Here is a 23,267-nt window from a genome sequence, read left to right on the forward strand (position 1 = left end):
ACTTGTGCTTTTAATTTTTAAATTAAAAAACACTATTATTTATTGATAGACACTAATATCTAATAGAAACAGCAAAGAAAAGTTTAGAATTCAAAACATACGAATAAACAATACCCTACTAATGGATATTTTCTTAATCTTCTTTCCCTGCTAGAGGAGAGACATTTAAATTTGTCATTCAGATTCAGATTTTAAAAAATTACATACTTAAATAGCATGGAGACTGTGATTTCGCTATACTGGTAAAAACGCTGGTGGCGTAGTGGTTAAGACCTATGATTACTAACCAAAAGATTGGCAGTTCGAATCCACCAGGAGCTCCTTGGAAACTCTATGGGGCAGCTCTACTCTGTCCTATAGGGTGGCTATGAGGCGGAATTGACTTGACGGCAACGGGTTTGGTTTGTTTTGGTTGGTAAAGGCAGTAAGTGTTAGATACAGTATGACATGATATAGTGGAATGAAGACTGGAATTGGGAGTCGGAAGATCTGCCTGAACCCCAGTTCTCCCAATTCTAGCTATGTGGCTTTGGACAAGTACCATATCCCCTCTGAATCTCACAATGATCCACTTCACATAGTTATTAGGGAAATAAACTATCAAGATAAAGTATGTCAATGTGCTTTCTCAATTGCAGAGCACTGTATAAAACAAATTACTTTTAAGTTATAGTAGAAAAGCAAGGAACCTCACTACTAACTTTCCAATATGGCCTTAGCCAGGTAACCAAGTAAGATCTTGCTGGTTCACATTTATAATCTCCACATCACCTCACTTTTTTAAAGGCAATTAAGTAAATTATAAGATTAAGATTTGGTTGCCCAGTTAGATTTTCTTTATAAGTTCAGGGAGCTCAGAGGGACACAGAGATCCACTTAAACCACATCAGAAAAATACTAATGATTCATTTGATTTATAGGAAGCCCTGGAGTACCAGTTACGATCTTTTATTCAGTCTTTCATTACTGAAATAAGGATTTGGGCAGTGGTTTTACTAAAATATGCAAGATAAAATGAGATTATAGTTTTTGTGAACAATCAAGGTTTCAGTCACCTACCATAGCAACAGATGCTTTAGAAGGCTGGTCCAGGAAATGGGCTGGCCTAGGACTGAAGGGAGGAAGTGTCCCTTCTTCATTCTTTAATCTTTGCAGTGCCATTATCTGATCTGAAGAACCCATAGCTAAAAAGACTCGAAGGCTCCCATTTTGGTGGCCTGAAAACACATCAATCACTGGCATGTAGCTGTCCACTGCAACAACTGGGTACTGAGCATCAAGTAGCAGGCGAGAAATCTTAGGATCTCTAGAGGGGGAGAAATTGTAGATGAGCAATAACAATCATTAATCACGTTAGAGAGTTGCTTCATTTCTTACTTGGCTTCCTTTCTCAGTTTGTTAAAAATAGATCTACAACTAGGAAAGTAGTAGTGGTTTTTTTAAAGTGTGAATTCTATCAGTGATCCATCAAATAAAAATTACCAGGCAGATAAGTTCAAAATGTAGTAATCTGAGGGCAGGGAATGGGTCCAGTTTATCTCTGTATTATCAAGGCCCCAAGCCTAGTGTCTGGATTGAAAAGTGTCTCAGCAGAAGCTTGCTGAATAGCACTATTTTACAGGGAGGCAAGTGTAGAAAACTGGAAAGAATGTAGCTTTGGTGTCTGGCAGATAAGATTCAGATAACATTATTACCAATAGTATCTGCCGTCTACTGAGCATCTACTATGTGGTATGTGGTAGGCACGTTACATATATTGTTTCTAATCCTCCTAACACTGCAAAGGTTGGTATTATCCACTATTAACGTATGAGAAAAGCTAAATTCAAAAAGGTTAAGTAACTTAGTTAAGGATATACAACTAGTAAGAAGTTGAGCTGAGAGTCAAACTCTGATCCATAAGATTCTAAAGTCCAAATGCTCTCCATTATACCATGCTGACTCTTAGCTCTGCCACTTACCTGCTGTGTGACTCTGGGTAATTTAACCTGAGTCTGTTTCCTCATCTGTAAAATGTAGATAATAAAACTTCCATCACAGGGCTGTTGTTAGGACTAAACTGAGATAAATATAAAATACCAGAGATGATGCTTGGTACATGGTAAGTGTTCAGTAATTGGTAGCTATTATTTGTTTTACGCTCTTTCAGAAAAGAATGGGGTCTAATGGAATGAGGGGGGAAGGGAAATACCAGACTAATACCACTACTAAAAACGGGGAAAAACCAAAAGCCTAGAACTGACAGTGGCATCCATGATTCCAGTAGTACTCCTCAGCCTAACTGTGCTTTCCAATGTTACCATCATTAACTATTTAACTGTTCACATAAGACTTACCCATTTATTTTCTCACTGGATCCTCATAATTATTCCACAAAAGAGATAGGGGATCTATGATCACCCTCATTTTAAAGATAAGGAAAAGAAAGCCAGAGAGATTAAGTGACTTGTTCAAGTCAAAGGAAAAGTTTCTCATTTGCAAAATGGGGATAATGATAACACTTTATAGGGTTACAAAACCAAAAACCAAACCCCACTGCTGTCAAGTCAATTCCAACTCATAGCCACCTCATAGGGATTCCAAGGCTGTAAATCTCTACAGAAGCAGACTGCCACATCTTTCTCCCATGGAGCCGCTGGTGGTTTTCAACCATCAACCTTTTGGTTAGCAGTCGATCGCTTTAACCACTGCGCTACCAGGGCTCCTTTACAGGGTTACAGTAAGACTCAAATGAGGTAGTGCTCATAAAAGTGCTCTTTATAAAATGTAAAACACAACATTCAAAACAGACAACCACAAGAAGGCTGCTGGAAAGAGGCTAGTGCTAAAATAATGAAAAATCAGTACCTTAAATCAAAATAAAAGAGTCTGTACTGAGGATAGAAATAACCTTGAGGTAAATCAATACTGGGTGTCAAAGTGAGGTACAGTAATCAAATCTGAGGTCCTGAAAGACAATGCTCGCTATGGAAATCTTACTGATTTCCATAGAAAATAGCTGATGCGGGCAATACTGAAGTTGTGACAGAGAGGTAAACCATGTGTTTTGTGAGGCGATAATCTTCAACAGCAGCTTCTTGGTAAAGAGAGTGGACTCTAGAGCCAGACTATCTGGGTTCTAACCCTGGCTCCACTACTTGTGACATAAGTGACAAATTATTTAACTTCCCTGTGGCTCTGTTAACTCATCTTTAAAATAGGAAGAATAATAGTACCTGCCTGAGAAAGTTGTTGTTAGGATTAAATGACTTAATGTATATAAGATACTAAGCATAGTGCCTGAAACATGGTAAGCAGTATTTATAAAACTACCTTAAACTACAAAAAGAGCAACTGTGGTGAATTTGAGCAAAGTCCTCCAAGCTATTACTGGGCTTGTCATGGCTGCAAACCAAAAGAGTTGTTCTTTAGCCCATACAAAGTTAAAGATGCAAAATAGAGAATACTCCAAAAGAGCCCATTTACTTGAATGACATGTAAAATTGATGAAGGGGGAGTTTCACCAGCCCGAGCAGCTTGTCCTGTCCTGGGCTCCGCACCTTGTTCCAAGTTTCAATTATCATCACATTGTTCTTAAGCCTTTCCAGGTATTTGGAAGACAGAGAGACAGGAATCACCTGGGGGAAAGGAACAGCCAAAAAAAAAAAAAAAAAAACAAAATAAAGATCCACACCTCAGAAATTATTAATTTATACATTTATTCAACAAGCATTTACTGAAAACCTACTATGTGCCATGCACAGTGCTAGGAACTGAAGACATCAGAATAAAGCCTACTCTGTATCCTCAAGAGAAGCCATAGACCGGTGTTAGAGACCAACATTTAAAGGCCAAATACAAAACAGTATGAGTTCACTGATGACAAAGCTCATATAAATGGGACTTTGGGGATGCAAAGGAAGTTGTCAGACATGTTAAACGTGCTGCCTGCCAAGCTCATGCAATCCTTTCCATGGGAAAGTGACCCATTCGTAAACCCCAGCTGAGGGGGTATTTTTGAAACAAGAATGCCTACAGATTTGGACAAGGATTAAACATCAAGGTCAGCCAGTCCATTGGCTGGACAGTATTTTATGAAATGGTCTAGTGTAAAAAACTCTGCCCAATAGGTGTTACGGTACATAGCAACACCAATCACCCATCTGGATTTTCAATGTAAAATCACTCCAGAATTAGCCAACTAGTAAGAGAAAAGAGAAGTCACAAAGACAACCAGTGATCTAGACCCAAGAGCAGCTCAGTTAAATTAATGGGCCCACGAATTTAAAGGAACCCAACCTATAGTAACAACTGCAATAGCAGAGGGAAAGAGAAGCCATAATAATGAAACCAACAGAAAACATGAGCGGTAAAAACAGAAGACATGAATACTGATGAATACTGAAATAAATGGAGGAATAAATGAGAGTGCGGAAAAATAAATAAAATAGGGATTGAAGATACAGGAAAGAAAGGGGATGCTTAACTGATCAACGTCCTACAGGAAACAAAAAGGTGTAGAATCCACAACTCAGAGAAAAGAAAAGTAGGAAGGCATATCAGCTGAGACAGAATAGAAAGACACAAAAAGCTTTAAAATGCTGGCAATGTCTTTTCCTTTTGCCATTCAATAGTGGGATTGTCTGGCACACCAGATGGTTGTAAAGGTCTCTTCCAGTCTGAACATATCCACCTTTAATGGATATGGAATGTTAAGACATGTATAAAGTTACCTGAGAAAAGTTAAAGACTGGTTGTGTTGTGCCCCACGCGATCACAGATCTGGTGACTTCCTCTGTGCTGAAGAGTTTACAATTTAAATAAACATTGCATGGTAGTTGTTTCTCAGATTCTCCAGTAATGAAATCTTTTCCATCTGGCACCATTAACAGCACATGCAACAGTAAAGCACTCTCTTTTGCTGACTCACTTGTCTGATTTACTAAACTATAGGAGGCTGGCACAGCCATGAAGGTTGAAGGATTTGGCACTACAGGGCTTGGTGACTTTGGGTGGACAAAATTCTGTTCTTCCTTTGCAGTTTCTTCATGAATTTGATTTAGGGACTGTGGATTTCCGGCCCCAGTAACATGTTGTTTAGTTTCTGGTAGTATCTTCTCTGGACTTGCAGGAGCACAAAGTGGGGTATGCTTGCTGCTACCTAGATTAGTATTAATACCAGTGAAATCTTTGTTATCTATAACAAGCTCCACAGTCACCTATAAAACACAAAAGGAAAAGAGTCCATAACTATGTCACCTAGAATCAGAATCAGATTGTTAGGAAATGAATTAACTCATCCTCAAATACCAAAATACCAAGAACGCTAACACACTGTGTATACATTAACTTGCCAGGACTAAGAAAAGCTAGGAAGATGATTTATCAATAATATAAGCCTGGAATATTTTCGTTTGTCAGAAAATAAGTGCCCATAAAATGAAGGAGAAATATTGAAAGGCCACAGAAGCCAGATAAAAGGGCTTCCACTGGCCAAATCTGAGACAATTTGAACATCAAAATGAACACTAACAGCAATGGATTATAACCTACTGAATAATGTAACAATCAACGTGTCCATACTGGTATAAATAAATACAAGAAAAGGGATAACTCTTCCATATACCCGCTGCTGTCAACTCGATTCCGACTCCCAGCGACCCTATAGGACAGGGTAGAACTTCCCCATAGGGTTTCCAAGGAGCAGCTGGTGGATTTGAACTGATGACCTTTTGATTAGCAGCCAAGCTCTTAACCACTGTCCCACCAGGGCTCCACTCTTCCGTATAGCAGAATGCTAGTTAAAACATGCACAGTAAATGATGGAGTTAGAAAAATCACCATTTTACAATCATCATAGTAATAACTCATTCAGGTAAACCCAAACAGAGGGATATTCTACAAAATAACTGGTCTTATCTTTTTAAAAAATATCAGTGTCTTGAAAGACAAAGAAAGGCTGCAGAACTGTTCCAGGCGAACGAAGATTAGAGAGATGTGACAACTAAATACAATGGATGATACATGACTGGATAAAAATTTGCTATGAAGGAAAGTACTGGCACAATCAATGAAATATGAGTATGGACTATAGATAGAATATAGTATCAGTGCTAAATTGCTTTTTATAACTGTGCAGTGTTATGTATGATAATGTCCTTGTCTTAGGAAATACACACTAAAGAATTTAAGGAAAAAGATGCACGTCTGTAACTTACTCAAATGGTGCAGGAAATAAAAACGTGTGTATACGCAACTGTGGGTGCATATGTATATGTATCTCATGTTAAATGTCACCTCCTCAGAGAGACCTTCCTGACCACTATCTCTTAATTCTTCTGAGGTGATCGCTACCACATTATAAGATTTATTTCCTTCACAGCACCTCTGCTGCACTAATTCAATATAAGCTCCATAAGAGCAGAGACCTTTATTTTCTTATTTACTGCTGTATTCTCAATGCCAGACAATACTATGTGTTCAGGAAATATTTCTTACTATATGAATGTATATCTATATACCTTGAGGGGGCCAACTGGGGTCTGACCACTTTCCTGTTGCACTGGAAGGTGGTCACTGAAAGAAAGAAACTCTGACTGAATGACAGCTCGCAAAGGAAGTGATGCGGATCCAATTACTTCTGGCTAAGGGAAGAAGAAAAGAAAAAGTTTAGGTTTAATTAAAGGGGAGCCACAGATGACTTTGGCTGAAGTGACAACACATAATGGCTTACAAAAGAAACAATGCTTGATGAAATAAATAGCTTAATTATTTGACTGAGGCCCCTCCAAGAGGGATCCCATATTCTGTCACATATTGGCATCCCTTCTGGGTTTCACTATGTCTCCCTAAAAGATTATAGAGGGTTTCATAAGGCACAAGTAGGTTGAAAGATAATGGTTTACTGTTTTTAAGAGTTAGTTCTTCATGAAAAATGTTCAACTTCACTATTAAAAATAAAATTTAGGTTATATACTTCTTTGCCTTTAAAGCTAGTAAAATTATAAAAATTAATATTCCTGATGCCATAAAGGCTATGGAAAAACAGATTCTGACATACGTGTGAAGCTGGTAAAATAAACTGGCAACATACTTTTAGAAAGTAAATTTGGTAATAAATACAAAAAACTTTAAATATTCCTATTTTTTGGCCCAGTAATTCCACTTCTTTGAAAGAAATAATATACATCAAAAGCTTATACATAAATATGTTCTTTCCATTATTTTTTAAAAGTAGTTAAAAATTAGAAATAATTGGGTATCCAATAATCCAGAATGATTAATTATAGCACAGCCCTACAATGTAATAGTACATAGCCATTAAAATGATGTTTATTGAGAGTTTTATAATAATATAATATTTACTATGTTTGTAAAAAACAGAATATTAAATTATAGACATAGTAAACTTTCAAATATTTATAAAATTATGTGGAAAAGATTACACACATATTTTTGAAGAATAATGAATAAAAACACTCAAGAGAATGTTAAATGAGAAAACTGCAGGATAAAGACTGCATTTAAGTACACTAATATTATCAAAGACTTACATATATATTGTACATTGTATTTGAAAAAGACAAAGGAGATACACATAAATGCTAACAATAGTTATTTCTTGGTGATGGGATCATAGGCAAATCTTGCTTTCTTTTTTAACTTTGTCAAATTTTCTTTTCTTTTTTTTATTATTGTACTTTAGATGAAGATTTAAAGAACAAACTAGCTTCTCATTAAACAGTTAGTGCACATATCGTTTTGTGACATTGGTTGCCAACCCCATGACATGTCAACACTCTCCCTTCTCAACTCTGGGTTCCCCATTACCAGCTCTCCTGTCCCCTCCTGCCTTGTAGTCCTTGCGCCTGTGCTGGTGAGCCCCTTTAGTCTCCTTTTGTTTTATGGGCTTGTCTAATCTTTGGCTGAAGAGTGAAATTCAGGAGTGATTTCATTACTGATCTAAAAGGGTGTCCGGGGACCATACTCTTGGGGTTTCTCCACTCTCTGTCAGGCCAGTAAGTCTGGTCTTTTTTTGTGAGTTAGAGTTTTGTTCCACATTTTTCTTCAGCTCTGTCCAGGACCCTCTATTGTAATCCCTGTCAGAGCAGTTGGTGGTGGCAGCAGGGCACCATCTAGTTGTGCTGGACTCAGTCTGGTGGAGGCTGTGGAAGCTGTGGTCCATTAGTCCTTTGGACTAATCTTTCCCTTGCATCTTTAGTTTTCCTCATTCTCCCTTGCTCCCAACGGGGTGAGACCCATAGAATGGCTGTTCACAAGCTTTTAAGACCCCAGACGCTACTCACCATAGTAGAATGTAGAACATTTTCTGTATAAACTATGTTATGCCAATTGAGCTAGACAGTCCCCGAGACCATGGTCGCCACAGGCCTCAGCCCAGTAATTTGGTCCCTCAGGGAGTTGGGATGTGTCTATGGAGCTTCCATGACCTTGCCTTGTACAAGCTGTGCTGGCTTCCCCAGTATTGTGTACTGTCTTACCCTTCACCAAAGTTACCACTTATCTATTGTCTATTTAGTGTTTTTCCATCCCACTCCTCCCCTCCCTCGTAACCATCAGAGATTGTTTCTTTTTGTGTGTAAACCTTTTCGTAAGTTTTTACAGTAGTGGTCTCATATACTATTTGTCCTTTTGTGATTGACTTATTTCACTCAGCATAATGCCTCCAGATTCATCCATGCTGGGAGATGTTTCAGAGATTGATCATTGTTCTTTATTGTTGTGTAGTATTCCATTGTGTGTATGCACCATAGTTTGTTTATCCATTCATCTATTGATGGGCATCTAGGTTGTTTCCATTTTTTTGCTATTGTGAACAACGTTGCAGTGAACATGGGTGTGCATATGTCTATTCGTGTGACAGCTCTTATTTCTCTAGGACATATTTCTGGGAGTGGGATTGCTGAATCATTTGGTGTCTGTATTTCTAGCTTTTTAAGGAAGCGCCATATCGTTTTCCAAAATGGTTGTACCATTTTGCATTCCCACCAGTAGTGCATAAGAGTTCCAATCTCTCTGCAGCCTCTCCAACATTTGTTATTTTCTGTTTTTTTGATTTGTGCCAATAATGGCGGGGTGAAATGGTCTCTCACTGTGGTTTTGAGTTGCATTTCTCTAACAGCTAGTGATTGTGAGCATTTCTTCATGTGTCTGCTAGCCGCTTGAATGATCTCATTGGTGAAGTGTCTGTTCATATCCTTTGCCCATTTTTTAATTGGGTTATTTCTCTTTTTGTGGTAGAAGTATTGGATTTTCCTGTAGATTTTAGAGATGAGACCTTTGTCGGATTTGTCATAGCCAAAATTTTTTTCCCAGTCTGTACGTTCTTTTTTTACTCTTTTGGTGAAGTCTTTTGATGAGCATTGTAAGTGTTTAATTTTTAGAAGATCCCAGTTATCTAGCTTATCTTCTGGGGTTTGTGTGTTGTTAGTTATGGTTTGTATCCTGTTAATGCCGTGTATTAGGCCTCAAGTATTGATTCTATTTTCTCTTCTATGATCTTTATAGTTTTTGGTTTTATATTTAGATCTTTGATCCATTTTGAATTACTTTTTGTGTATAGTGTGAGGTATGGGTCCTGTTTCATTTTTTTGCAGAGGGACATCCAGTTTTGCCAGCACCATTTATTAAAAACACTGACTTTTCCCCATCTGATGGCCTTTGTGCCTTTGTCGAAGATCAGGTGACTGTAGGTGGATGGATTTACATCTGGGTTCTCAGTTCTGTTCCATTGGTCAGTGTGTCTATCATTGTACCAGTACCAGACTGCTTTGACTCCTACAGCTGTATAGTAGTTCTGAGGTAGTACAAGTCCTGCTACTTTATTCTTCTTCAATAGTGCTTTACTCCTCTGAGGCCTCTTACCTTTCCATATAAAGCTAATGATTAGTTTTTCTATCTCTTTAAAGAATGTTGTTGGTATTTGGATCGCGACTGCATTGTATTTGTAGTTTTCTTTGGTTAGAATTATCATTTTCACAATGTTGAGTCTAACTACCCATGAGCATGGTATGTTTTTCCATTTATGTAGATCTCTTTTGGTTAAGTTTTCTTTTTTTGGCAGAAATTAAGATGTTTAAGTTTATTCACTGCTGGAGGTAGTATAAATTGATACAAACTTGTAGGTAATTTGGCATTATTGATCAAAATTTAAAATGCACATACTCTTATCTCATTAATTAATACAAATTATTTTCCTAAATATATTCTGATATATGCACAAAGGAGTATTACAAAGATATTCATTACAGCCTCTTTTTTTTTTTAATTGAGTTTTTGGTAAAAGTTTATACAGCAAGTTAGGTTCCCATTTGACAATTTCCACACAAATTGTTCACTGACATTAGCTACATTTATTGTAGTTTGTCAGCATTCTCTTTAATTGTGTCTATACCTGCCCATACGTGCTCAAAGACTCATTTTTACTTTGGTTGTGCTGTGCTCACTGAATCCACATTTGGTGTGCTTTTCTCATCACCAAAAATAACAATTTTATGGTCTAAAGTGTACTTTTCCCTTCCTCTCTCCTCTCCCTGGTAATCACCAGTGAATACTGGTCTCTCTATATTTACCTGTTCTTGTCTTCTTATAAAAGAGGGATCACACAATATTTGTCCTTATATGCTCGACTTATTTCACATAGCATTATGCCCTCCAGGTCCATTCACGTTATGTTTCAAGGACTCATCATTGTTTTTTATAGTTACGTAGTAGTTCACTTTATGTATGTACCACAATTTGCTTATCCATTTATCTGTTGGTGGGTGCTTGGTTGTTTCCACTTTTTTTTGCTATTATGAATAAAGCTGCAATGAACATAACTGTGCATATGTCTGCTCTTGTCAGTACTTTTACGTCTCTTGGGTATATCCCTGGAGACATGGTAGCCCGGCGGTTAAGAGCTTGGCTGCTAACCAGATGGTCAGCAGTTCGAATCCACCAGCCACTCCTTGGAAACCCTACGGGGCAGTTCTACTCTGTCGTATAGGGTCGCTATGAGTCGGAATTGACTCGAGGCATTGTGTTTGGTTTTGGGTGTAGGATATAACCCTAGGAGTGGGACTACTGAATCATAAAGTGGTTCTATTTCTAGTTTTTTGAGAAAGTGCCATATCATTTTCCATAGTGGTTTACCATTTTACAGTCCCACCAGCAATGGATAAGGGTTTCAATCTCCCCACATCCTCGTCAACATTTGTTATCTGTTTTTTTATTTTAGTCAGGGAGAGATGGCATCTCATTGCAGTTTTGATTTGCATCTATCTAATGGCTAATGATTATGAATATCTGTTCATATGTTTGTTGGCTGCTTGGATGTATTCTTTGTTGAAGGTTCTGTTCATGTCCTTTGCCCATTTTATAACTAGGTTGTCTTTTCCTTGTTGAGTTGTTGACGTTTTCTATAAATTTTGGAGATTAGACCCTTATCTGCTACATCATTTTGGAAGAATTTTTCCCAGTCTGTAGGTTCTCTTTTTAATCTTCTGATAATGCCTTTTGATGAGCGTAAGTTTTTAATTTTTATGAGATCTCATTTATCTATTTTGTCTTCTTCTATTTGTACATCTGTTGTTAAGGTTTGTTATCCTACTTTTATAAAAGATTAGGTCCCATAGTTTTCTCCCAGGAGTTTTATGGTTTTAGGTTTAATGTTTAAGTATTTGATCCATTTTGAGTTAGTTTTTGTATATGGTGTGAGGTATGGGTCCTGTTTCAATTTTCTGCAGGTGGATATTCAGTTTTGCCAGCACCATTCATTAAAAAGATTGTCTCTGCCCCACTGAATGGGCTTTGACCCTCTTTCTCAAGTTTTCTACAAAAAAAATACACAATTCTTTTATAATAATAAGAAGTCCATTAACTAGATATAGAAAAATGATTCATTGTAAATATATCAAAATGTTGATAGAGGTTGTCTTAAAGTTGTGGAATTATGTGTTTCCCCTCCTTTTTCCGATTTTCTTTTTCCCAAAAAGAACTTGTATTATTTATAGCCTCTGAAAAAACAAAATGCATTTCTCATGCTATTCATACCAAAGTGGAAGTCTAAAGATCATAAAAGGCTACTCTTAGTGAGCAAAGTAAAAAATGCTTATGACCTAGTTTACTGATATATGTTGTTTCAGTTACAAGTGGATTTTAAACACTTGGAATTAGCTGATCTAAACTGCAACTCATAATTATATTATTTTGGATATGGGCTGGATATCTCACTAATTCTGCCTGAAAACAGGAAGGAGACTCTCAAATTAAGCCTAATAGTCTATATAAATACAGTCAACTCTTCATAGCAGGGGGCACACTTAAAGAGGTTAAGAGATTGGGATCTAAATCAGAAGGCTTAGGATGGAGTCCTGGCTTTGTCTTTTATTAGCTTGGGTGATCTTGGATAAGTTACTTAACTTCAGTAAATCTCAGTTTACTCATCTGTAAAATGAAGATAACAAAGCTGTTGTGAAGATTAGATCTGATAGTATGTTCATGTTACAGCCTGTAGCATAACATTTGGCCTATAACAAACAGCAGACGTAGATAAACAATAATAATAACAGTAATAATAAAAATTGTGACCATTAGTGTTGCTTGAGCCTGGAGAAATTCCTAGTTTAAGCAGGCATATACTTTTAAGTATGCTCCAAATCCTTGGTGTCAATAGAAAGGCAAAAGGTCAAAATCACTTGAAGTACCTTTTTCTGTGGACTTTTCTTTGTGTAAATTTGGAAAGTGAGGTTGGAGCTCCACCAGTGCTCTATCATTGGGCCACCAAACTGTACTGGAAACACAAATCGCTGCTTGAACTTTACCACTGTAAGGAGAACCACATGTCACACCATCTAACTAGAGCCATCATCAATCTATACCTTGCACACCCCACCACCCTCTTTCAAATATAACTAAAAACTCTTTTAGGAATCTAGTCAGTATGATTTCATAGACAGTGTTAAGGTTATAGGACTGAAAAGCAGACACAATGAGAAAACCCCAGGTATAGTGTATGGAAGAGAAGCACTGCTATGCTGCTCTGATTCACTGAGAAATGAATGTCAAGCATATGAGCACAAGTTGTGTACAGAGACAGATTCACACACTTCGGTGGGTATGTGAGGATATGACTTAAAGTGTTTTTAAAAGACAAGCTGGTAGGCAGTGTACCAAGAGGGTTTACCCAGAGAGATAATGTCTTGTGTACTTCAGAAGAGGTCTAGATGGAGGTGTGATAATGAGGGATAAATAAATAGCAGAACTGAATCAAAAAACATAGTAATAAAAATGAATTTATCTTCTGGTTAAAGAATAGGGGACTCCTGCTATCACACTCAGACAAGGTACCAGGTACTGAAGTTAGTTATCAGTGTTAGGGTAGGGTAGAGTCCATCTCTTGAATGGAAACGAAGGGGTTTCTGCTGTAATAACAAGTGTAAGTGGGATAAAGTGATGGTGGTGTTTGATAGAGTTTGTGCTCATTGTTATGGGAGCTTTAACAGGTAAATATAAGGAATTTGGGACTAGAATCAAAGGATATGAGTTCAAGTCTCAGTTCTGCTGCTAGTGATCACCTTAGCTACATTTATCACTTGTAAAATGATCTTCCTGTCCATTCATTTCTAGGCCGTTAAAACTGATCTGAAGAACCCTCACAAAAGGCCCAGTTACAGAGAAAATCTGCAATCTCTGGTATTCATTCAAACTGTCCATTCTGACCTACTGATGTCTCTATTCATCTCTAGCCATCTTAATTCTTGACTCTATATACTTCTGTTAGTACTCTTAGACAAGACCTGGGCCTTGCTATCTGGATCCACACATAGGAACAGTGAACAAAAGGTGTGGCCCAGAAAGCCCATACCCACTAGACCAGCTTATCTGTTTCTCCCACCAGGAGAAAGGAAGACAATACCTACACCTAACTGGTGTGCTGAGAGGATCAACTGAGGTAATAAGTCAGAAAGCACTTTGTATACTGTAAAATCCTTCATGTACAAACAGAACTCTATTTCAATCTGCTGCTACTCAGATTTCTCCTCACTATCTAGGTACTTTTTTGCACTATATTATCATATTTCTCACATAAGTCTCTGTTGCTTAAGCTGTTTTATTTTTAAACCACTGAAGTTGAGTTAGGGTGATAATGGAACAGAAAATTCATGGAAATAAACTGCTAACAATGTTCCAAAGAAGTGTTTTTTTTTTTTTTTAAATAGTTGGAAAGGAGATCCTAAAAATACTTATTTCAATCCATTTCATTGTTGAGAAGCTCACAGAGGAAAAAGTGAGTTTGACTAGAGTCACACAATTAGTGTGGTATAATCAGAACCACAACCCAGTCTTCCAGTTCCTGGCTTGATGCTTATTCCACACTTCCCATACGCTCTTTCTAAGAAAGACATGTGGAGAACTCAATCACTGTGGCCAAAAATAATAATAATGTTTGAGAAGCAAAGTAGGTTAGAGCACACGACTTGGAATCTAAACGGTTCTGGGTTCAAATTCTGGTTATATCATAAGCCAGTTGTATGATCTTAGACAAGCTACTTAATTGATTAATGCCTCAGTTTCCTCTATAGTTGTAAGAACATGATCTAAGCGTCAGAAGTCCTTAGCTCTAGTCTCAGCTATGTTACTGATTTGCTGCCTTGAATCAGGACACAGCATTTCTGGACCAGTTAACTCACTTATGAAATAAAGGAATTAGAGTAGATTAATTTAAAATTTCTTTCTAGTTCTAAAATTTTATGATACTATAAATGTCAGATGAGTAATTAGGAGTTCAAAAATTCTTCAAAGGTCAAAATGTCTAAGGAGCAGAAAACCAGTCTCTCTCTTACTTCCATCTGTAATTTTACTGGAGGCAAGTCGAATGACCTCGGTGATCAAAGCTGACTTTCTCAATCCACTTTTGGAAAAGCCCACAGGAAAGTGATATTCCACAAAGAAAGTGCTAAAAATCAAAACAAAAAAGGAGATTAAAAAAAGCAAACCAAACAGGATAAACAGATGGAGCACAGGGCATTTTCAGGGCAATGAAACTATATGATACTATAATGATGGACACATGACATTAAGCATTTGTCAAAACTCATAGGACTGTACAACACAAAGAGTAAACCCTAACGTACACTATGGACTTAAGACAATAATAATGTATCAACACTGGTTTATCAATTTTAATAAATGTACGACAGGAATGTAGAATATTAAGAAACAATGTGCAAGGGGGAAGAGGGCATATGGAGACTGTACTTTCTGTACAATTTTTCTATAAAACTGCTCTGAAAAATAAAGTCTTTATAAAGCAAAACAAAACAAAACAAATCCCCCTAATGAACCTTACCTATCTTTGAAGACCCTACCCAATGCTAACTCTTCTTCAAAGTCTTCATGAATCCTGTCAGAGAGAATTAAGGGCTCCCTTCCTTGTGTTCCCACAGTATGTTTAATAAACATCTCTTCTGGCCCCTAAAATCCTGTATTATAGACAGCTATTTAAATGTTTCTCTCTCCTGTTAACTGTAAGGCTGCAAGAACAAAGTCTGGGTCTTAATTTTCTTTATTTCTATACTTACCTAGTATAATGCTTGGGACCTAGTGGGGGACTCAACACATTTTTGCTGACTGAATGGTGCATATGAAAGCATTTTATAAACATAGAGTGTTATACAACTATATTATTATTGTTGTTATTAAGAGACATACTCTCCATGAATGTCAAATTTAGCTTTCCCATATAGAAGACATACCGTTTTTTTGCTAGGCTAGTTGTCAGGCTAGGTGGTTTCCCAGCAAAGTTTTTTTTACCAAGCATCATCTGAGGACTATCTGGAGGAACTCCCATTGTTTCAATGATAATCCTGACTGAATGTGTTCTACCCAGAAGGGCCAGTCTGTCCACACTTAATGTCATCATTTGGGCATCTTCCAGAGTTTCTGAGAGCATCTGCTGTTCAACCAAATTTCTGAAAGGAATTCATACATAAGTAAAGACACGATGAGGCATACGATCAGAGATTCAAAATGAAACAACTTAATTTGCACAGGTAAGAGAAGGAAAGAGAAAAGGAAGTGAGTATTTTAATTCCTAAGTCACCAAGAATTGAGAAATGCTTTAATAATCAGAATTCAGGTCCTAATTTAGAGTGAAAGAAATCTCACAGAAGGTAGAAATACCTTTCTAATCTAAAGGCTTATTTTCACAAAGGTATAGAAACTGATGTTATAGAAAAAGGTTTTTTCTGCAAGAAATACAGACTTTACTTCAGTTTTAAATAGTAAATGAGATTTTCTTCCCAAACCATGAAAGTACCATATTTTCCGCAAATAATGCACCCATGTAAATAATACGCGCACACATGTATAACGTATAGTGTGCACGCAGAAAAATAACAAGTGAGGGGTTGCACGTTTGGCAAAAAATGTTTGACGCACACATTATTTGTGAAAAAGTACGGTAAATACACATTATAGCACATTTGGAATAGAGTGAAGGAAAAAAAGAAAAAAACTAACTCACTAACCTAATATAACTACTATTGTCACTTTTGTGCATTCCTTTTTATTTGCTTTTTAATGCGTATTTTCTACACAACAGCTGTAATCACAGCACACATATGACCTAGAATTCTGCTTTCTCCCCTTAAGTTTTATGGTACCCATCTTTTCATGTTATTACATCTTTTACAGTTATAATACTTACTGTGTTACTATAACTTACTTAACCACTCTGATAATGCAGGAAAAATGGATATTATTTCAATTTAGGAGATCCTTTGAAGGTAATCGTTTTTTGCTTCTGCCTCATAACAAGCATGCATAGAGAGGCTCACCTATTTTTCTTGTCTGCTGCCTTCTTCAGCTTATGACTGCTTGAGTCCACAGCCTTAGGAGATCTGGCAAGAGCTTTTGACTGGTTCATTTTTTTAGAAGGGATAATATCACCATCTTCACTGGGGCAATCACTAATGCTGCTATCAGATTTCTATAGGGAGAAGAAACAAAAGAGGAACACTAAAAGATAATTGCTTTGGTGACAGTTGTAATGAAACATTTAAAGGAAGCAAACTCTCTTCTGCACGTATATCATTCCCTTAACCAAAGACATAACTGACACCAGGGAGATAACCCCATGTTTCTATTGATTACACAAAAATAATCTGAAGTTCACAAAAATAACCTACAAGTTCTATTGAAAGAAAATAATGAAAATAAATTCTTCTTTCAAATTCTCACTAATAACAACAACCAGTTTACTGACTGCCCACTATGTATCTGGTACTATGCTAAATGCTGCATGTGTATTTCTAACACTCATCACATTCTTCAAGATGTCCTTATCTCAATTTTTACAAGTGAGAAAACAGAGGCTCAGAGAAGTCAGGCAGCCGTTTTTGACCCATATCTGTAAGTAGTAAAGCCAGATTTTAATCTCCATAAGCCTGTATTTCTACCAGTTTGAGGTCAAATGATTAGTACAATGTCACCTAACTCATTATAATTAGCTGGATGTAAACACTGTGCTTTTTTTCACCACTCAATACTACCAGTAATTCATTCTGCTTTTCATTTTGCTAAGATGAAGTGTTTATTTCTCAAATTTCCTTAATGGGGAAACAAGTGGCTAAATCCACTGTAATTCATCTATTTCGGGAAAAGGCAGCTACTACAATTGACTGATTGGCCCTTGATATAAAAAAATGTAAAATAAAGAGAGAAGACAGGGTCATAGTTATTTGTCTCCAAATTAATTAACAAAAAAAGGCATAAAGCTTGCTAACATAAACTCAAGAGACCAATCCAAAGTCATTTTATCACATCCAACTCTCTTTTATCAGCATCTCAGGGTATATAATGTGTTGACCTGTGATAATAGGGACAAATTAATAATTAAATAAACATGATAAGAATGTCCTTCTAAGAAGCAATACAAGTTTTTTAAGGTGAATTATGAAGCTTTTTGCTCTAAGGTTTTTCTTTATTGACTGGCAGCTTTTAAACATAATTGACAAGACAATAAAAATCTAGACAGGTCCACAACCTGAAAGAAATCAGGGTAAACATAAACTAGGTTGTTCAAAAGCTAAAAATTTCAGGAACCAAAAACACAAGCTAACAATGATGAATTTCTAAGCTGGGGATATTAGTCAATATTAAACATCAAACACTGACACTGGGAAAAGGCATGATCATTTTAACTCGTTGGTCTTTCCGTTCCCTCATGGTCAGCTGGTTCACTCCTTCCAGTCAACAAACATTTTCTAAAATTATTTTGTTCAAATACCATTCATAGTGCCATTTATACATTCATTTATTCACTAAGTATTTACTGAGCACTCAATTATCTGTCAAGCCTTTGCTGTACTGGTAACATAAAGATAGTGAAGACACGTTCCTATTCTTTTTTTATTTTTTATTTGTTCCTATTCTTGAGAAATTGTACAATACAGTGTGGTAAGGACTATAATGAAGGTATGCACAGAATACTGTGGCCATTCAGGCAAGAAATTCTGCTTAGTAGAGTCTGTGATGGTTTCTTCATAGAGGTGACAAGTTGATGGAATGAAGAGAAGTTTACCAGATGGATAAAGGCATTTCAACATTCAAAGCAGAAGGATCACTATAAGCATAAAAATATGGAGATACAAAAACAGATAGAATATTTGAAGAATGGTAAGCTAAATCAGTATGCCTGGAGTCTCCAGTGGATAAAGGGTAAACATGGGAGATGAGGTTAAGAAGGTAAGAATTCCAGTTCTGCCATGTAATTACTTGTAAGGAACCTCCCTAAGCTTTCGTCTCATAATACGTCAGAGATAATATGATCTCATGGGGTTGGTATAAGAATTAAATGAAATAATGAATTTAAAACATTTGGTACAGTGCCTGACACATACCAAGTACCCAATAAATGGCATATAACATGTAAAGTTCCTGGCACAAAGAAAATGTGTAAGAAATGTAACTCTCCTTTTCTCTTTATTCTACAGGTAACATGGTATCAGCGATGATTTTTAAGGTAGGAAGTCATGAAATCCAAACAATTCACGACGTCTTTCATCTCCTCCTTTCCAACCCCATTGCTATCGCTCTAATTCAGGCTGTTTCTCTCTCGTGCACACCTCCAACAACCCACCATGGCTTCCTATTTGCTTCTCCCCTCAGTCTGTCCCCTACATCAATGCCAGATTAATATTCCTAAAACACTATTTTGATTACTTTATTTTCTCCTCACCTGCATTCAAAGCCTTCTAGACTGCTGCAATGTGCTATCCTGCCTTACAGCTCATTCTTTTCCATACAAATTCTCATCCACAGGGATCTCATTTGTGCACTGTGGATCCCTCACAGTGCAAAAACATGCTTATCTACACAAGTCATCCTTTCTACATCTACTTCATTTCCTTTCCGTGCCTCATAAAACACTACCTATCTTTCAAGTCTCAGTTAAAATTCTACATGATGTTCTTTCATGACTATCTCATGTAAAAGTTTTCTCTGCTTCCTCCGAACCCTGGTAGCCTTCACTGTCTTATCACTGAGATGGTATAAATAATTTTGTATTAGTTATCTTTTCTGGGCTGAATAAAAGGAAAATCAGGAGTATGATGGCAATCTTCTTCACACATAAAAATGATTATTTGTAGAAGAGGGATTGGACTTATTATGTATGGACTTTAGAAGATTCTAAGCCAATGAACAGAACATAAGGCTTGATATAATAAAGAACTCTGAAGCAACTAGAAATGCATGAAAGGGGAATGTCCTGTCTTAACGGTCAATGGAAGTTATCTGTTACCTATTACTAGATGTGTTTCTGGAATATTTTGAATAGACATCTGTCAAGGGTGGTTCTGACAGTATACCTGCATTAGCTTTTCCTTAGAAGAGCTTTAAGGAAGTCATGTATTAATTAAGAGCATAGGCTTTGGACTCAGGCATACCTGAATTTGAATCCTGGCTCTCACATCTACTTGGTATGTGTCCTTAGACAAAATATTTAATCTTACTAGGCTCACTCTCCTCATCTGTAAAATGAGGATAATATTTTCCTGAGGATTAAAGCATGTAAAATGCATAGCATTCTGTCTGGCACATGGTGAACGTACCTGCAGCTCCTAATATTAATACTCTTGTTCTCTAATCCCCAAAGCTTCAGATTCAATGACTTACAGGTGCTACGTAAAATAAGTTCTCCAGGAGACTCTGGTCATACTGAGGGTCATTCAGCTCACTGCTGCAATAAACGTCACTCCCAGGAGATGGTGAATCTGGAGGAGAGCCTAGCCCATTCCAGTAATGACCTTGGGATAATTCAGCACTGCAGAGATAAGAAAAACAAAGCACAAGGACTTTAAAAGATACTTCAGCTCTGTTATTCCTTCTTTAGTGAAAATTTCCTTAAGTTCTAAACATAGAAGATCTGTTAAACAGAAGACTCACGTTAAACAGAAGACTATCTAACAAATACTTTCAAATTATACTCCCTCTCCTCTGAGATGCCAACAGCTAGTATTCAAAAACATGCTACTGACACTGATTGTGATCTCATTCATTTATTCAATAAACATTTATTGGGCACCTATTATTTGTCAGGCACGGTGCTAGGACCTGGATGATGAAGAGATGGTTAAGCTAACACAATCTGTACCTTTCAGTGCTTACGGTCTACTAGACAGCAAAAAAGGTAACAACTAACTATATATAATTTAATCAGTTAAGTGTTATACGATGTTTTTGTGAAGAAATGGCTGATTCATAAACATGCCTTCTTCCATTAAGCAAAAATATAAATATTTAGAATTAATGATGGCAAGATTCGTTCTGAGGAATACAGAAATGAATAAAAGAGACACCTTATTTACAAATAGTTTGTAAACTAATGAGAAGAAATATACAAATAACCATAACCATAGAATTTCTAGGGAATTAATTTCTCTTTTTTTTGAAATACCATACCATTCTGGTAACTTTTCTGGTAATAATCTTTGTTTTCTACCTTTTCTTTTAGGTCTTTGAATAAATTCCATATTTGCCCTCAAAGTATAAGTTCCTTGAGGGCAAAGTATCTACAGATTCCATTCATTTTTGTTTCTCCTATAGTGACTAGCACTTGATGAACATGCGCTGATGAACTTAATGAATTCTTAATGAACATCTGCTGTTAGAAACAAAAGTAACAGTATTTATAATAATATTTACTATGTGCCAGGCACCGTGCTAAGCATTTGATTTATATATTCGTTTTTTCAACTTGCTTCTCCTTCAGGCTAGCTGCTATACCTTTCCCTCTTAATTAATTTTTGAAGAAAATAGTACATAATCACTGCCTTCAAATTAAATCATGTTCCTACCTTACTTAGAACAAGCAGATGTTCATTAAATTTTCCCTTCCCAATAGGGGTAAAGTTCAAGGTAACCACAAACTAAGTTAGCAAACCTACTTATCAAAATAAAGAAGAAAAACATAAAGCTTCAGTAAACACAAAATCTACAAAAATGAAACAAACAAAAAGACCACACAAATAAAAGGAAGTCAGCACAGAAGGGTAAGACAAACAAAGAAAACATCAGAACCACAAAAAAAAAGCACTACAAAATGACAGCAGTAAACTCACACTTAACAATAATCACACTGAATGTAAATGGCTTAAATGAACCCATAAAGAGACAGAGAGTGATAGAATGGATAAAAAAAACAAGACCCATCAATATGCCATCTACAAGAGACACACCTTAGAAACAAAGACATAAATTTATTAAAAATCAAATGGAAAAAAATGTATCAAGCAAGCAGCTACCAAAAAAGAGCAGGAGTGGCAATACTAATCTCAGATATAAAATAGACTTTAAAACAAAATCCACCATAAAAGACAAAGAAGGGCGTTATATAATGATCAAAGGGACAATCCACCATGAAGACATAACTACACTAAATATCTACGCACCCAATGACAGGGCTCCAAAATACATAACAAACTCTAACAGCACTGAGAAAAGAAATAGATAGTTCCACAATAGTAGGAGACCTTCTAGAAAGAAATTCAACAAAGATGCAGAAGATTTAAAGGCCACAATCAAGCAACTTGACCTCACAGACACATATAGAACACTCCACCCAACAGCTGCAAAGTACACATTCTTTTCCAATGCACATGGAACATTCTCCAGAACAGACCACATCTTAGGCCACAAAGCAACCCTCAACAAAATCCAAAACACTGAGATAATACAAAGTATATTGTCTGATCACAATGCCATCAAAGCAGAAATCAGTAACAGGAATAACAAGGAAAAAAAATCAAATACATGGAAACTGAATAAAACTCTGCTTCAAAACCACTGGGTAATAGAAGAAATCAAAGATGGAATCAAAAAATTCCTAGAATCAAACGACAATGAAAACACATCATACCAAAATCTTTGGTACACACCAAAGGCAATGCTCAGAGGTCAATTTATAGCAATAGATGCACACATCAAAAAAGAAGGGACAAAATCAACACATTAACTATACAACTCGAACAAACAGAAAGAGAACAGCAAAAGAAGCCCACAGCCACCAGAAGAAAGGAAATAATAAACATCAGAGCATAAGTAAATGAAATAGAAATGAGAAAAACAATAGAATGAGCAAAACCAAAAGTTGGTTCTTTGAAAGGATCAACAAACTCGACAAACCATTGGCCAAACTGACAACAGAAAAGCAGGAGAGGACACAAATAACCCAAATAAGAAATAACATTACAACACACCCAACTGAAATAAAAAGGATCATAATAGAGTATTATGAGAAAATATACTCCAACAAATTTGAAAACCTAGAGGAAATGGGCGAATTTTTAAAAACACACTACCTACCCAAACTAACACAAACTGAAGTTGAAAATCTGAATTGACCCATAATAAGAGAAGACTGAAAAGGTAACTAAAAAAACTCCCCCCCAAAAAAGCCCTGGCCCAGATGGCTTCACTGGAGAATTCTACCAAACATTCAGAGAGAGCTTACACCAGTACTACTCACACTATTTCAGAACACAGAAAAGAAGGGATACTTCCAAATTCATTCTATGAAGCCAGCATAACCCTGATACCACAAAAGAAGAAAATTACAGACCGATATTTCTCATGAATATAGATGCAAAAATTCTCAACAAAATTCTACCCCACAGAACTCAGCATCATATCAAAAAAATAATACACCACAACCAAGTGGGATTCATACCAGGTATGCAAGGATGGTTCAACATTAGAAAATCAATCAACGTAATCCACCACAT

The 23,267-nt window shown here is 36.5% G+C and overlaps 1 protein-coding gene across 1 annotated transcript in view; it reads right to left on the reverse strand.

Moving 5' to 3' along the window:
* C2CD3 (C2 domain containing 3 centriole elongation regulator) overlaps window positions 1–23,267 on the reverse strand; it is a 192,575-nt gene that overhangs the window by 129,342 nt on the left and 39,966 nt on the right. Inside the window, exons 8-16 of the mRNA XM_004381960.3 lie at window positions 20,161–20,308; window positions 16,821–16,972; window positions 15,738–15,953; window positions 14,826–14,938; window positions 12,687–12,805; window positions 6,501–6,623; window positions 4,713–5,198; window positions 3,466–3,617; window positions 1,060–1,306 (exon numbers count right to left, since the gene is read on the reverse strand). Of these exons, the coding sequence (XP_004382017.1) occupies window positions 1,060–1,306; window positions 3,466–3,617; window positions 4,713–5,198; window positions 6,501–6,623; window positions 12,687–12,805; window positions 14,826–14,938; window positions 15,738–15,953; window positions 16,821–16,972; window positions 20,161–20,308 (1,756 nt within the window). The remainder of the gene's footprint in view (window positions 1–1,059; window positions 1,307–3,465; window positions 3,618–4,712; window positions 5,199–6,500; window positions 6,624–12,686; window positions 12,806–14,825; window positions 14,939–15,737; window positions 15,954–16,820; window positions 16,973–20,160; window positions 20,309–23,267) is intronic.

Source organism: Trichechus manatus, unplaced genomic scaffold (genome assembly GCF_000243295.1).
Source record: "Trichechus manatus latirostris isolate Lorelei unplaced genomic scaffold, TriManLat1.0 scaffold00088, whole genome shotgun sequence".
Lineage (NCBI taxonomy): Eukaryota > Metazoa > Chordata > Mammalia > Sirenia > Trichechidae > Trichechus > Trichechus manatus.